At 44.3% G+C, this 14,349-nt stretch overlaps 2 protein-coding genes across 2 annotated transcripts; one reads left to right on the top strand and one right to left on the bottom strand.

Annotated features, from left to right (window-relative positions):
- Window positions 1-3,121: 3,121 nt before the first annotated feature.
- On the top strand, window positions 3,122-4,657 carry LOC111242702. The gene has a single exon (XM_022787252.1). It carries the CDS (start codon window positions 3,122-3,124, stop codon window positions 4,655-4,657), a length of 1,536 nt encoding a protein of 511 aa, XP_022642973.1.
- Window positions 4,658-9,495: 4,838 nt separating this feature from the next.
- On the bottom strand, window positions 9,496-13,712 carry LOC106774548 (flavonoid 3',5'-hydroxylase 2). Its single transcript, XM_014661579.2, has 3 exons — window positions 13,281-13,712; window positions 12,623-13,177; window positions 9,496-10,151 (listed from the first exon to the last, which is right to left on the bottom strand). The coding sequence occupies exons 1-3, from the start codon at window positions 13,695-13,697 to the stop codon at window positions 9,519-9,521; spliced, it is 1,605 nt and encodes a 534-aa protein (XP_014517065.2). The 5' UTR covers window positions 13,698-13,712; the 3' UTR covers window positions 9,496-9,518.
- Window positions 13,713-14,349: the final 637 nt, after the last annotated feature.

Genomic DNA, 14,349 nt, shown 5'->3' with positions numbered 1-14,349 from the left:
CACTAATTAATGTCAAGCTAAGTAGGATTAAGAGCATTGGGCCCGATCTTGGGCCGTGATTAAAGAAGGCTAATCCTCGGCCCATCTGGAAAACTATAAATAGAGTCAAAGGTAACAGTAGGTAGGAACATTTATTGTGCATTTATGCTACTTGATAACTTTCTCTTTCTATCTCTATAAACAGAAATGAGAACTGACTTGAGCGTAGGAGTACTTTTAGCAGGTACCCGGCCGGTTAAGACGGACAGCAGGAGATAAGAGACAGAGTGGACGGTAGGAGAGTGTCCAAGCCCGGAAATTGTAGAGGAAGACCCCGACAATCCGAAACTGTTTGGCGCCCACCTGGGGCCGGAGGATTATACCCAATGGTGACCACAAGAAACAATAGCACCGAAGATCCGACGGAGATGCTGAGGATGATGGAGCAAAGGATGATGGAAATGCAACGAAAGCACAAGGAGGAGATGGCGGCAGTGAGGGCAGAGTGTTTGGCTCAGATCGCGAAGAATAAGGACGGGGCGATCGGTGGTGAGCAGGGAGAGGGGGCAGGAGAGCAGCAGATACCGTTGGAAGGGGAGAATAGTGGTGCTCGGACGGAGGGAAGAGAGGAGAAGGGGAACAAGGATAGCCGGTCATTGGTAAAAGTGGAAGAGTCGACCACCATGGTGTCGTTCGTGCGGGAAATTATGGAAGTACACATATCAGAGCAGTTCGTACCCCCTCAGTTCAAGATGTATGACGGGACGTCTGACCCGACCGCCCACGTGAAGTCGTTCATCAATGCCATGACCTTCCGTATGGGCTGCAACGCCATTTGGTGTCGGGCATTTTCTTTATCCTTGGAGGGTGAGGCCTTAGAATGGTTTAACTTATTGTCGGTCAACTCCATTGAGAACTTCAAGAGTCTGGGAGAGATGCTCAAAAAACAATTTGCTGCCTGCAACGCGGAGGATGTGACTGTGGTGGATTTGATGAATCTTAGACAAGGGAAGGAGGAACCATTGAAAGTCTTTATGGATAGGTACCAGAAAACGGTACGGAGAGTAAAAGGGCTTGGCCTGGAACTCGCCCTCCAGTACGTAATGCCGGCCCTCAGGCCAGGGCCGTTTAAGGACAGTGTCTGCCAGAACCCTCCTCGAACGATGGAGGAGCTTAGACAGAGAGCGGCCGATGAAGCCAGGGTAGAAAATATGAAACAACAATATCAGAAAGATGCTCAGGAGGCTAGGATGGATAAGAATGAAGGAAAGAAGACGAACGGTCAGGGAAGTCGGAGCGGGCAAAAGAGTAGAGAGGGACCAAGGGGCCCACGTTTTCAACAATATACCACGCTCAACACTCCTAGGGCTCGGATATTGCAAGAGGCGTTGAGTGCGCAGATCATGCAAACCCCTCTAAGGCGTCCGACTCCTCCGGGCAAACCCCTCTAAGGCGTCCGACTCCTCCGGGAGCGGACCTGACCAAACGATGCTTATACCACCAGAATTCGGGCCACGACACGGAGGAATGCGTGACACTTAGAGATAAGATCGAAGAATTGATCCGCGCGGGACGTCTGCAGTGGTTCATAATGATAAACGCCTCCGACCAGTATACCGATAGGCCGTCCAGTCCCCGGCGGACGAGCCCGAGACGAAGCCACAGGCCCAGGAGCCCCAGAAAGCAAGAACGAAATACGAACGTGCGAACTCATAGGCCCACGACGGATGACCGGCAGGAGAGAAGCCGAAGTCGCAGTAGGGACGGAGATAGGAGACGGCCGTTACGGGGGGTAATAAATACGATATCAGGAGGATTCGTGGGAGGGGGACCCACCTCCTCGGCAAGGAAAAGGAGCATTCGGACGTTACGGTCTATACATGCGGTAGATGTCCCAAAACGAACCATGCCCCCCATCACCTTTACGGACGAAGACTTCCACACGCCGGACCTGGACCAGGACGACCCGATGGTGATAACTGTAGAAATCGCACGCTACGAAATCAGCAAAGTGCTTGTCGACCAGGGGAGCTCAGTTAATATCCTTTACTGGAAGACCTTCTCCCAGATGGACATATCGGAAGACCTCATGGTACCATACAACTAACAAATAGTAGGTTTTGCCGGGGAGCGGGTGGACACGAGAGGGTATGTTGATTTGCGGACCCGCCTGGGTACTGGAAGGGAGAGCGAGGAAATGAACATAAGGTACTTGTTAGTGGAGGCTAACACGGCCTATAACATCCTCTTAGGACGTCCGTGCCTGAATGCTTTCGGAGCTATAGTGTCCACGCCGCACCTCACCATGAAATACCCAACCCACCGGGTAACAATCTGCACTATACGGGCAAACCAGAAAACCGCCCGGGAGTGCTATGCAGCCAGTCTGCGGATATATCCACAGGAAAACCGACGAAAAGTGTCTAGATCGGAGGTGGCTATGGCTGATTTGGACCCAAGGACTAATACTGAGGACCGCCTGGAGCCTCTAGGAGAAACGCAGCCCGTCATGATTAGACGGGATCCCTCGCAAACCACCTCTATAGCCACGGGGATGGAATCCGCGACAGAGAAGCAATTGAGGGCCATTTTATGGCGAAACCGGGACCTTTTCGCATGGACGGCGGCAGACATGCCGGGTATCCATCCGTCCGTTGCGTCCCATAAGCTGGCCTTAGTAAGGAACGCTCGGCCAATATCCCAGAAGAAGCAAAAAATGGGAGAAGAGAAAAGGAAAGCAGTAAACGAAGAAGCCAGGAAGTTATGTGAAGCCGACTTCATCCGAGAGATCACATACACCACATGGTTGGCCAATGTGGTCATGGTAAAGAAGTCAAACGGCAAATGACGGATGCGTACAGATTACACGGACTTAAACAAGGCGTGCCCCAAGGACTCTTACCCACTTCCGAGCATCGACGCGTTGGTCGATGGGGCATCCGGGCACCGGATGCTGAGTTTCTTGGACGCGTATTCCGGATACAACCAGATCCCCATGTACGCACCAGATCGTGAGAAGACCGCTTTCATGACGGAGAAGGCCAACTTCTGTTATGAAGTAATGTCGTTCGGCTTGAAAAACGCTGGGGCCACGTACCAGCGATTGATGGACAGGGTCTTCTCCGAACAAATAGGATGATGCATGGACATCTACATCGACGACATGGTTGTTCGGTCGCCGGATGATGAACAACATTTGCACGATTTGGAAGAAGTATTCACTCAGATCAGGAGGTATGGCATGCGGGTAAACCCGGCGAAATGTACCTTCGGCGTAGCCGGGGGGAAATTCCTAGGTTTTATGCTTACCTCCCGGGGAATCGAAGCCAACCCCGACAAGTGCGAAGCCGTGTTGAAGATGGCAAGCCCCAGCACGCTCAAGGACATCCAGAGGTTGGTCGGTCGGTTGACAGCACTATCCCGTTTCGTTCCGAAATTAGCCGAACGAATTCGGTCGATCGTCAAGAAAATGAAAAAGGATGCCCCGGGAAAATGGGACGCGGAGTGCGAGCAAGCATTTGCTGAAGTGAAAGAGATTCTGATGAACCCCTCCGTCATGAACAGACCAATACCAGGCTATGAGTTGCAAATATATTTGGGGGTGTCCGACACGGCGATCAGTGCGGTCCTAACACAGGAAGAACCTTCCCCAAAACTTATATATTTTGTCAGTCGCACGCTTCAGGAGACGGAGGTCCGTTACCAGCAAGTAGAAAAGGTGGCGCTGGCGCTCCTCCACACCTCCCGCAGACTTCGCCAATATTTCCAGGGATACCAAGTGGTCGTCAGAACAAATCATCTAATGGCTAAGGTGCTAAGGAAACCTGATCTGGCCGGACGAATGGTGGGTTGGGCCGTCGAGTTATCAGAATTTGGTCTCCGGTACGAACTGAGGGGTTCCATTAAAGGCCAACATCTTGCTGACTTCGCAACTGAGTTGCCTGTGTTCGGGAGTGATCAATGGACCCTTTACGTTGACGGAGCGTCCGGACGACAGGCCAGTGGGGCCGGAATAGTTTTGGAAGGACCGAACGGTTTTTTGCTTGAATACTCGCTGGTATTTAAGTTCAAAACATCCGATAACCATGCTGAATATGAAGCTCTGGTGGCCAGGTTAGGGCTTGCAAAGGATATGGGAGCACGAAATATGGTGTGTCGGACGGATTCGCAACTGGTCGTGGGGCAGATGAATTGGGAATTTCAGGTGAAGGAGGACCATCTGCTGAAGTATTTTCACCGCGCGACATCCTTAGTGGAGACCTTCGAAAAGGTTGTGATCCAACATATCCCCCGAGAGCAGAATACGCGGGCCGACATGTTGTCTAAACTCAGCTCTGGCAAAGAAAAGGGTCAACTTACAACTGTTATCCACCAGGTCTTGCTCCAGCCTTTCGTAGAATGTTACGCCATAACTTCGGCCAGTAACGACTGGCAAGATGAGATAAGAAGATTGATAAAAAGGCAAGAGGATGAACTATCAGTAGATTCATCCGAATCAAAGAAGATCGCCCGGTTTATAATAATCGGGGACGACTTATACAAAAGAGGTTTCTCCACTCCGCTGCTGAAATGCTTATCACCGGAGGAAGCTCAGTACGTGATGAACGAGCTTCACAATGGGGTGTGCGGATTTCATTCTGGACGGAGAACGTTGAAAGCCCGCATCCTAAGAGCCTGATACTACTGGCCGACAATGGAGGACGATACCCGAACTTTCACGCAACGTTGCCTCAGTTGCCAAGCCCATGCCAACGACACTCGAGCTCCCCCGCACACGCTCCATTCCATTACCTCCTCGTGGCCGTTTGCCTAATGGGGAATGAATATCGTCGGACCTTTTCCCCAAGGCCAGGGTCAGAAACGATTTCTCCTAGTCGCGGTGGATTATTTCACCAAATGGGTCGAGGCAGAGCCCCTGGCATCCATCACTGTCGGGCAGGTTCAGAAGTTTTGCAGGAAAATAATATGCAGATTCAGCCTTCCCAAAGTTATAATAACAGATAACGGCCGACAATTCATCGATAGAAAACTGGAGGAATTCTACACTAACTTGGGTATCAAGCATTTCACCAGTTCGGTAGAACACCCCCAAACGAACGGCTAGGTCGAAGCCGTCAACAAAACCATAGTGGCGGAATTAAAAAGGAGGTTGGGAGAGAAGAAATCGGCCTGGGTAGAGGAATTGCCAGAAGTATTGTGGGGCTATAAATGCACACCGCAATGCACCACGGGAAAAACCCCCTTTAATTTAACTTATGGGACTGACACCATGCTGCCGGTCGAATTGGGCGAACCATCACTGCGCAGGAGGCTCGATGACATGCAGATAAACGATGAGGTGTTAAGGGTGGAGCTCGATACCATCGACGAACGTCGCGATCGGGCGGCGCTCAGAGCTGAGGCTTGTAAACGGCTAATCGAGCGTCGATACAACACTAAGGTCCGCTCCCGAGAATTTCAAGAGGGCGACCTCGTCTGGAGGAAGACCGGGGAAGCCAAGCGCGCGCCTCAACATGGAAAATTGGCAGCCAAGTGGGAAGGCCCCTTCAGAGTCGTCGCAACGCTAAAGAACGGAGCTTATCGCCTTGCTCGGCCGGATGGAAAGCTCCTTCGCAATACATGGAATGCAACACACTTAAAGTTTTACTTCAGTTAATCATGTTTAGCCGATGTACTCTTTCTATGAATCCTTAAATGAAAAGTCGTCTTTTTCATCCAATTTCGAGTACTTTGCCGGAAAAGCTGACCATAACTAAGGGATCCTTCCCAAATAAGTTGAAGGGATCCGTCTCTAATAAACAGGGATCCGTCCCAAATCATTCATAAGGGATTCGTCCCGCCAAGGGATCCATCCCACTAAGGGGTCCGTCGCCGCACGGAATCCATCTGACCAAAAATCCAACCCGAGCAAACCAGCACGGGCCGATAGTACTTATAAATAACAAAGCTAACAAGACAACAAAAAATAAAATAACATAACCATAAAACAAACCAAATTCATTATACTGTCAAAGTATAGCAAAAAGCCGGACGGGTCGACCACACAAACAAAAGCTACGCCTAAATGTTTGCAAGTCGACCTCACGGACCAAAAAATACAATGTTTAAAAAGATCAAACTCCTGGGTCGGCCTCAACAGCAGGCTCGTCGTCCGTTCCCACGACGGTTTCATCATTTAAAGCCCCCTCCACTGGTCGCATCTCGCCCCGATAAACGTCCTTGTACAAGTCGAACCCAGCAGCAACCGGATCTACCTTAAGAAGATATTGCACTTGACGAAGAGCCTTATTGAACCCTTCTTCGTGCTCGTCGATCACGGTGGCGTCCAGCTTGTCGAAAGCTTCCTTCGCCTCCTTCAGCTCGGTCTCAAGACGCTTCTTGTCGGCATTGGCGGCCAAAAGATCTTGGGATAGTCGCTCGCTCTGTTCGGCCAATTCGCCTCCCCTCTTGGCCAACCGGCGGACCTCCAACTTTTCCTTCTCGACATCTTCTCTTAGACCATCCTCCACCACCTTGGTGTCCGCTAAGGACTTGTTCGCTGCAGCCAGTTTAGAAGCAACAGTGTCCAAGTTCGCTTGCAACTTGGTTTGCGTCTTAGAGCAATGCTCATGGTCCTTCGCCAGCGCCTCCACGCAACGACGAAGACTGGCGGAAACATTCTGTTCATCCGCCAACTCGCGGAGCAACTCCCGAGCCTCACGACCCTTACTGTGTTCACGAGCTCTACGAGCCAGCATAACGCCCCGACTCATCTGCTCCACGGCCGCCCCCAGCAAATCTTCTTTAGATAATGGCTCAATGACTGCCAATTGAGAGGAGTTGGGCCGACACTCTATCTTTGATGCCGCGTCAAAGGCAATGTTGAAGACACCGGCCGGTAGGGGATGAAGTGAAGAACTTCCACTGCGACGATGACGTTTGGAGGAGGACTTCCCTTCATCCTTAGTTTTTCTCTTCCGCTCGAGGGGAATGGCCGAATCCGGAGGAGACTCAGAAGAATTGACCAATGTGACAAAAGCGGGGTCCAGTTGGACTTTCTTTGGCGCAGAACCAACCAACACCTTTTCAAGGCGAACCACTGTCACGGGGTCCACCACCTTCACCTTTACAGGTATGCCGGTAGGTATCCCGGACGACGTCGCCCGACTGGAGGCCGCGGACGGTTGTGCAACACCTTTCGAGTTGCTCCCCTTGCGCCGTTGAGTGGACGCAAGCCATCCAGACTGGCGAGGCTCCGATAGTGACATATATCCTGAAAAGAAAACAAGAATTTAGCTAAGTCAAAAATGAACATAAGGAAGCCGAACTGGCCATAAGCATACCAAAGGCAATTTGGTCATAGTCCTCGTATTTCAGGCAGTCGACGAAGCCGCGGGCGTTGAGGCGACGGGGAAGGTCCTTTATGATCCGAACGGCGTCGCGCTCCAAATTATTCATACGGGTTACACCATACACCCTTATTTTGGGAGGATCCTCTGTCCAATAAAAAGGGAACCGAGGAGTGCCTTCGGCGTCAAAAAACTCCGACTTGCCGGACTCCTTAATTATTATTTTGAAATATCTTGTCTTGAAATTTTTGTAAAGAATCGGAAAACGGCTTAAAAAGAGTGTGATCATGTACAGAGGATAGGGATACTCATCCTCGTCGAGGGGAAGGACGGACGTTGAAGTAGTGAAGAAATACCCGAACCATGGGTACTAATCCAACCGCCGCACACAAGGATGTGAAGGCTTGCATGGCCGCCCACCCGTTCGGATGAAGTTGGGTGGGAGCTATTTTCAATTCCTTGAGGACGGACGCCTGAAAATCGGTGAACGGCACTCTGACGTACATTAGCTCAAACATGTACGTATACACGAAGAAGAAGTCCTCGGTGCTGGAACCCTTCCCATGGTATACGCGCTCGTTCGGATGACTGACGCCCAGGCGATGTAGGACCGATTCGCCCACCACGACAGTTCATCGTGAGTCCCAAAATTTGAGGTAAACTCACCTACTTCAGGGGAGGCCCACCGATAACCCCGGATGCGAGGCCATCCCCCGGCCGGCTCGGCCGACTCGCGATCAATCTGTACTCCCCCCTTGAGCAAAAATATGCCGTAACCATTAACCAATCAATCTCCGTCCGGAGAAGGCGGAACTGAGCTCTCATCCTGATGCGCATCCAGAAACGACGAAGAGGCCGAACTCGGAGACGAAGCACCCCCTGCCCTAACCTCCACCTGTTCCCTTTCCAAAGGGACGCCACCGGTCCTTCCCGCCACGCTTCCGCCGCCACGACCCGACGACTCCTCCGATGAGTAAACGCTAAACGCAGCCATTTATTACCTGAAGGTCGAAATTCTGAAGCAGTAAAAAGAGAGAAGTAAGGAGTTAGCAGCGACCCTTCCCCACCCCTATTTATAGCCAATTTTTGAAAATCCTCATGCACTACCCACCGTTCGATTCAAAGCACATCGACGGCCCAGATTCGCGACGGTTCACTCCACCACTCAAAATGACCAGTGACAGGAGAACACGTGTCTTTTCCCGCCTAGTGCCCCCTTAAAAATCGCAACCGTCTCCCCACTCTCAGCCTTTCAGTTACTTTGTCACTTCAGGCTTGGGGGGCCTCTGTACCAGGGAGGACGTCCGGCCCTGTACATTAGGGGGGACGTCCGGACAACTGACTGACCGCTCCATAGCGAACCCTCCTGACGACACTTCTTTGAGTTCGTCCGGCATGACCGGACGGCTTCACTGAACGACGCGGGATCATTTAATGACAATGAACGAGGAAAGATCAGGTCACTAATTAATGTCAAGCTAAGTAGGATTAAGAGCATTGGGCCCGATCTTGGGCCGTGATTAAAGAAGGCTAATCCTCGGCCCATCTGGAAAACTGTAAATAGAGGTCAAAGGTAACAGTAGGTAGGAACATTTATTGTGCATTTATGCTACTTGATAACTTTCTCTTTCTATCTCTATAAACAAAACTAAGAACTGACTTGAGCGTCGGAGTACTTTTAGCAGGTACCCGGCCGGTCAAGACGGACAGCAGAAGATAAGAGACAGAGTGGACGGTAGGAGAGTGTCCAAGCCCGGAAATTGTAGAGGAAGACTCCGACAATCCGAAACAATATATATATATATATATATATATATATATATATATATATATATATATATATATATATATATATGACGTTATTTAAGACGGTAGCAGTGGTGAAGTGCCATGTGAGCATCTTGGTGGTGGTCGAAGAGCGTTGCAATAAGAAACAAGGTCAAGATATTCAATTCATTTCTTAATTTTAATAATTAAAATGTCATGAATAAAAAGTAAATCTAATTAAACTAATAAAATTAATTAACTAAAGTCCCATATGAATAACATAAAACATAATTAACCGAAAACAAATTAGATAAGCCTGAATCAGAAGATATTTAGAAACAGCAACTGGTTGTGCTAACACAAACACTTATTCAGTAGCTATATAGATAATCAGCTACCACAGAAGCATTGGAGAAGAAAGCAAAGCTTGATAAGAAAGGTAATCTAAGGAATGTAAGCATTAGGAGTCAACCTAGGAGTAACCAAAGCAGCAAGAGGAACCTTTTTCTGCAAGGCAAGACCAAAGGCCTCATCCATGTTCAATTCCCCCACTTCAAGTGGCACCTTCCAATCAAAGGAATGAACTAAGGTTCCCAAAATGTAGTGCACTAAGACAATCCCCATTCTGGTGCCGGCGCAGATCCTTCGCCCGGCGCCGAAGGGTATTAACTCGAAGTCATTGCCACGTGGGTCGATCATTTTGTTCCTGCCACTCAAGAACCTCTCTGGCTTAAACTCGAGGGGTTTGTCCCACACTTGGGGGTCTCTCCCTATGGCCCAGATGTTGACGCTCAAGCGAGTGTTCTCGGGGATGTAGAAGCCGTTAACTTGGCATGGTTGGTTGGAGATTCGAGGGAGGTTGAGAGGAGTTGAAGGGTGCTTTCTGTAAGTCTCTTTGCATATGGCTTGGAAGTAGGGAAGGTTTGCGATGTCGGATTCTTTGAGGCGGCGCTCCCTACCTATCACTTTGTCCATTTCCTCGTGAGCCTTCTTCATGATGCTCGGGTTCTTCAACATCTCTGCTAAGGACCACTCTATGATGCTTGAAGACGTGTCAGTTCCTGCTGTGAATAGGTTCTGTTGCAGACCATCATATACCAGTTACAACACCATAATTACTATACACTTAATTCAATTTCAACTCAATAATCAATTTCTCTAATTAAAGTTTAATTTTCTGATCACTTCTTTTATCAGATCTTTGATTCACATCATCTTCTCATTAGTATAAGATTCTACGGTTATTTTTAAAAGTGTTAGATGTTGGGATCAGTTTAAAACTAATATCAGAGTAAGGTGAGAAAGGAAAACAGAAGAGAAGACAAATTTTTATTTTAAAATTTTATATTAAAGATTTTTTATATAGCTTCACCTACGCTCACTATGTTGTATCTTACTTTTATCATAAGATAAGAAAAACACTCTCATTGATTAATATTACTGGCCAGAAAAAAGATTTAAGTAGTCAATACAGAAAAAAAAAAATTAATATACTCAGTTAAAAATACTAAGATCATTTGAAAGTGCTTTTTTATTTTTGAAAAAACTCAAATTTTTGTGACAAAGAGATTGCAAAGCAATAATATTTCTAAGAGTATAAATAATTTGGAAAATAAATATTTTCACCTAAAAATATTCCAAATTAATTTATAATATTTTAAATTTTGTTTATAATCAATTAATTTAATATTATTTTAAATTTTTATAAACTTAATTAGTAATTTAGTTCTTATATTTAAATTGATTTTTGTTTTAATATTTTTTTGTTAAATTAAATCTTATTTTTAAAAAATAACTTAATGTGATTTTATATTTTTTTAAAAGAAGAAAACTCTATCTTTCCTCAAAACGACGTTAATATATATAATTTTTTTATATTACTTATAATATAATTATTAAATAATAATAATAGCATAAGTATTATTTAATGTGTTTAAATTGTATTATTTTTATGTTACTCAGTTTTTAGATTCATGATATTATTTTGCTGATAAAAAATGTATATTTTTAATACTAAATTACTTAAAATTTGTTCTCAAAATAAAGTATTCTAAAGATTTCAAAGAAAATTGAAATTTAAAATTCTACAAAACAAAAAAAAAAATAGTTAATATAACTCAGTTCAAATCAACAAAAAATAAATTAGATTTCATGAAATCTAATAAATATCTTATCCAACTTCGTACATACTTTACTTATTATAAACAATGATATTGTCCTACGATCTTGGAACACCCTTTTCCGTGGTCCCAATTCCAAACGAAGATAAGCGCTGTATCGTGTCGAAGCAATTAAACTTGATCTTGCGAATCTTAGTTCACAGATAACACCTGATCGTGGTTAACTTCAGTTCACATACAACATGTACGTACGGCCTTAGGTTGCCTTTTATTATTCGATCTAAAGTTTAGATTCAGCTGTAATGTTTTTCTTTTCTTTCTTTCTAACACTTTGTTATTGACGATTTGAAATTATTGATAAAAAAACTTAATTACTAATTTGATTTTTATATTTATATCTTTTATTTATTTTAATATATATATATATATATATATATATATATTTAATTGAATTTCTATTTTTATTTAAAAAGATACATATTTTTTTTTAAATGAATATAACTATTTCCGTTAATTTGATGTTAATATTATTTAAAAAGTTTTTTATATGAAAATTTGAATCATCTTTACCTTAAAATTTATTGATTTGTTTACTTCTTCCATCTTCTTTCTTCTTTATTTATTTTTCACCACCTTCTTTCTCTTTCATTTACCTTTCAAATGTAAAGTTAGCTAACCTATCAAAGACACATAACTAAGAATGCCCCTAAACACATGTTTTAGGTTAGTGGCTTAAGTTGTGGTCTTCAACTTGACACATTACACATTACAAAGTAGATATATACAACTCATATCCATAGTAATGATGACCAAATAAACTACTTTTGGTACTTCAATCACATGATTATATTTTTATGTTTTAATTATATTAATATGTAATTTATAAACACAGTTGAAGGATCTGTCAAAATTTTATATGAATTAGGATAAAAATAATTTTTATTTATATTATATAAATGAAATCATCTCATTTTACAAATTAATTTTATGATAATATTATATTTAAATTTATTTTTAATATATAATATTAAAGTTTATCTTAAAAGGTTTATTAAATTTATTTTTATTATTGTATTACTCTTGATTGACTTCTGTAAGAGATGTTGTTACCCATTACTCACATGTGAGATGCATGTTTCTATATAAAAGAGATATGTTATAAAGATTATATAACAATTAATTTATAATATATAAGTAGGCAATAGTTATTTTTTTTTTATAAAATGAGATTAACTATTATTAGCTAGGTATGCACAGAATATTAATGTTTGACCATGGAAAGATGTGTTTGGGAAATTCACGTGGACTAAATAAATTAATAACTTATGGCATATGAGTTAGAATTAATATAAGATTTTATAATTATTTTGATTGAAGGGTGGGGAAGAATGGTGAAAATTGAGTTAAGATATAAAGAGTGATACGTACGAGTAGCAGTGCCTTGACGTTGATGAGTGAGAGTTTGTCCCCATGAGCGTCGTGTTCACCACCATAATGAGCCATGACCATGTCCAAGAAATCGGGTTTATTCGTTCTCTTATGCTTAGAAGCCACATGGTCCTGAATCATGTTTGTGAGCAAGACATCAAACTTGTTGTGCAAGTGCTTCATCCCACGCTGAATGCCTTGAAGGTCCAATTTGGCTAAGAAGGGTATGAAATCGCCAATGTTGAAGTAGCCTGCAACAGTCATGAGCTCGACCACCATGTCCTTGAACTGGTTTGAGTCAGAACCCTTGGTCTCGAACACTCGACGACTGAGTATGACTTGGCCTATCATGTTGGCCATAGAGTAGGTGAGCATCTCAGGCACCACCACAGCTTCACCCTTCTTGCTACACTCGTACATGCTACCCAGCATCTGCCCCATCTCTTCTTCTCGAACCTTTCCCCACTCATCAAGAGCCTTTCCTCCAAGCATGTGCAGGTTGCTTAGTTTCCTCAGCAATTTCCACCTTGATCCATATTCAGCAAAAACCATGTCCTGTTTCACACAAACTTATTAATCATAGTTAAATTTTCAATATATGAAAAGGAAATAGAAGCATAGATAAAATTGAAGAAGCAAGTGGTGTTCATATCCCTACCTGTGCATCATAAGCCAAGTGGGTTGCACCAGCATTTGGAGGCCGATTGGAGAAGTTTTGGTCAAGGGTTTTAAGGAAGGCACGAGCAGCGGCAGGAGTAGAAGCCACAACCATGTTGTTACTACCCATTTTTAGGTACATAACCGATCCATATTTCTTTGCCATATTAGCCAATGTCACATGGGGCATGCTTCCCATAAGAGGAAGTGCACCCACCACAGGCCACCCTCTTGGCCCCGGCGGCAGCTTCCGGCCACGGCGTTTGAAGAGTGTGCGAATGGACAAAAGGGTCACCAAGAAAATCAAAATTGACGCAGAAATTTCCTTCACAAGGAACAAGGTGTCCATTATGACGAACATAAATCTAACGAATTGGCTATGAACTAAGTGTGGAGAATTTGATAGCTCGGGGGACATATATACATAACATAGGATGATGTTTGGTGTGGTGTCGTGTGGAGTTTGGCAGGGCACGTTGCTACCAACATTTCCTAAATAATTGTATGAAGAGTTGGTTCTACTTCTTCATGCCGAGTGCAACCTTCCCCACACGTATTAAACAAAAATTGAGAAAAAAAATATATAATACAAAAGAAAAAGAGATTACATATGATTCTTAATTATTTTAGGCAAGGTCTTTTTCTTTGTTCAATTTTTGTGAAAATTCAAATATGCTTATTTAAATAGAGAAGAGAAATAAATACTAGTGAAAAACTATGATGCATGGATGCAATATAAATATCGAATACGACACCTCTATGATATGTCGTGATGTTTATTTTAAAAATAATATATATATATTGTTTCGGTAGATATTTTTGGGGACCGAGACACTAACCTGGATGACATGGCTTTCCCGCTTTCTGGTGCTGGGATAGACTGGATTGCTAGCTCTTCTTGAGTCTTGACCGCTCGCTCTCCTTCAGCCTTGACAGTTGGGTGAACTTCGATCTTTGACCGGAGGGGGAGGTACCTGCAATGGCACTCCGACGCTCAAGTTAGGAGCGGTTTTGGGAATTGTGTATCACAATTGTATGTTTGAGTTCTGCTCAAACGTAAGTAGAGTGTG

Source organism: Vigna radiata, chromosome 10, assembly GCF_000741045.1.
Source record: "Vigna radiata var. radiata cultivar VC1973A chromosome 10, Vradiata_ver6, whole genome shotgun sequence".
Taxonomy (NCBI): Eukaryota; Viridiplantae; Streptophyta; class Magnoliopsida; order Fabales; family Fabaceae; genus Vigna; species Vigna radiata.
The sequence above is the reverse complement of the archived record's forward strand: the minus strand, read 5'-3'. Positions and strand labels throughout refer to the sequence as shown.

Coding starts and splice junctions, on each gene's coding strand:
- LOC106774548 (XM_014661579.2), bottom strand. CDS start 13,697: ATGTCCCCCGAGCTATCAAATTCTCCACACTTAGTTCATAGCCAATTC. Junction 13,178..13,280: donor ACTTGGCTTATGATGCACAG/GTAGGGATATGA, acceptor TGTGTGAAACAG/GACATGGTTTTTGCTGAATA. Junction 10,152..12,622: donor ACGTCAAGGCACTGCTACTC/GTACGTATCACT, acceptor GGTCTGCAACAG/AACCTATTCACAGCAGGAAC.
- LOC111242702 (XM_022787252.1), top strand. CDS start 3,122: ATGGACATCTACATCGACGACATGGTTGTTCGGTCGCCGGATGATGAA.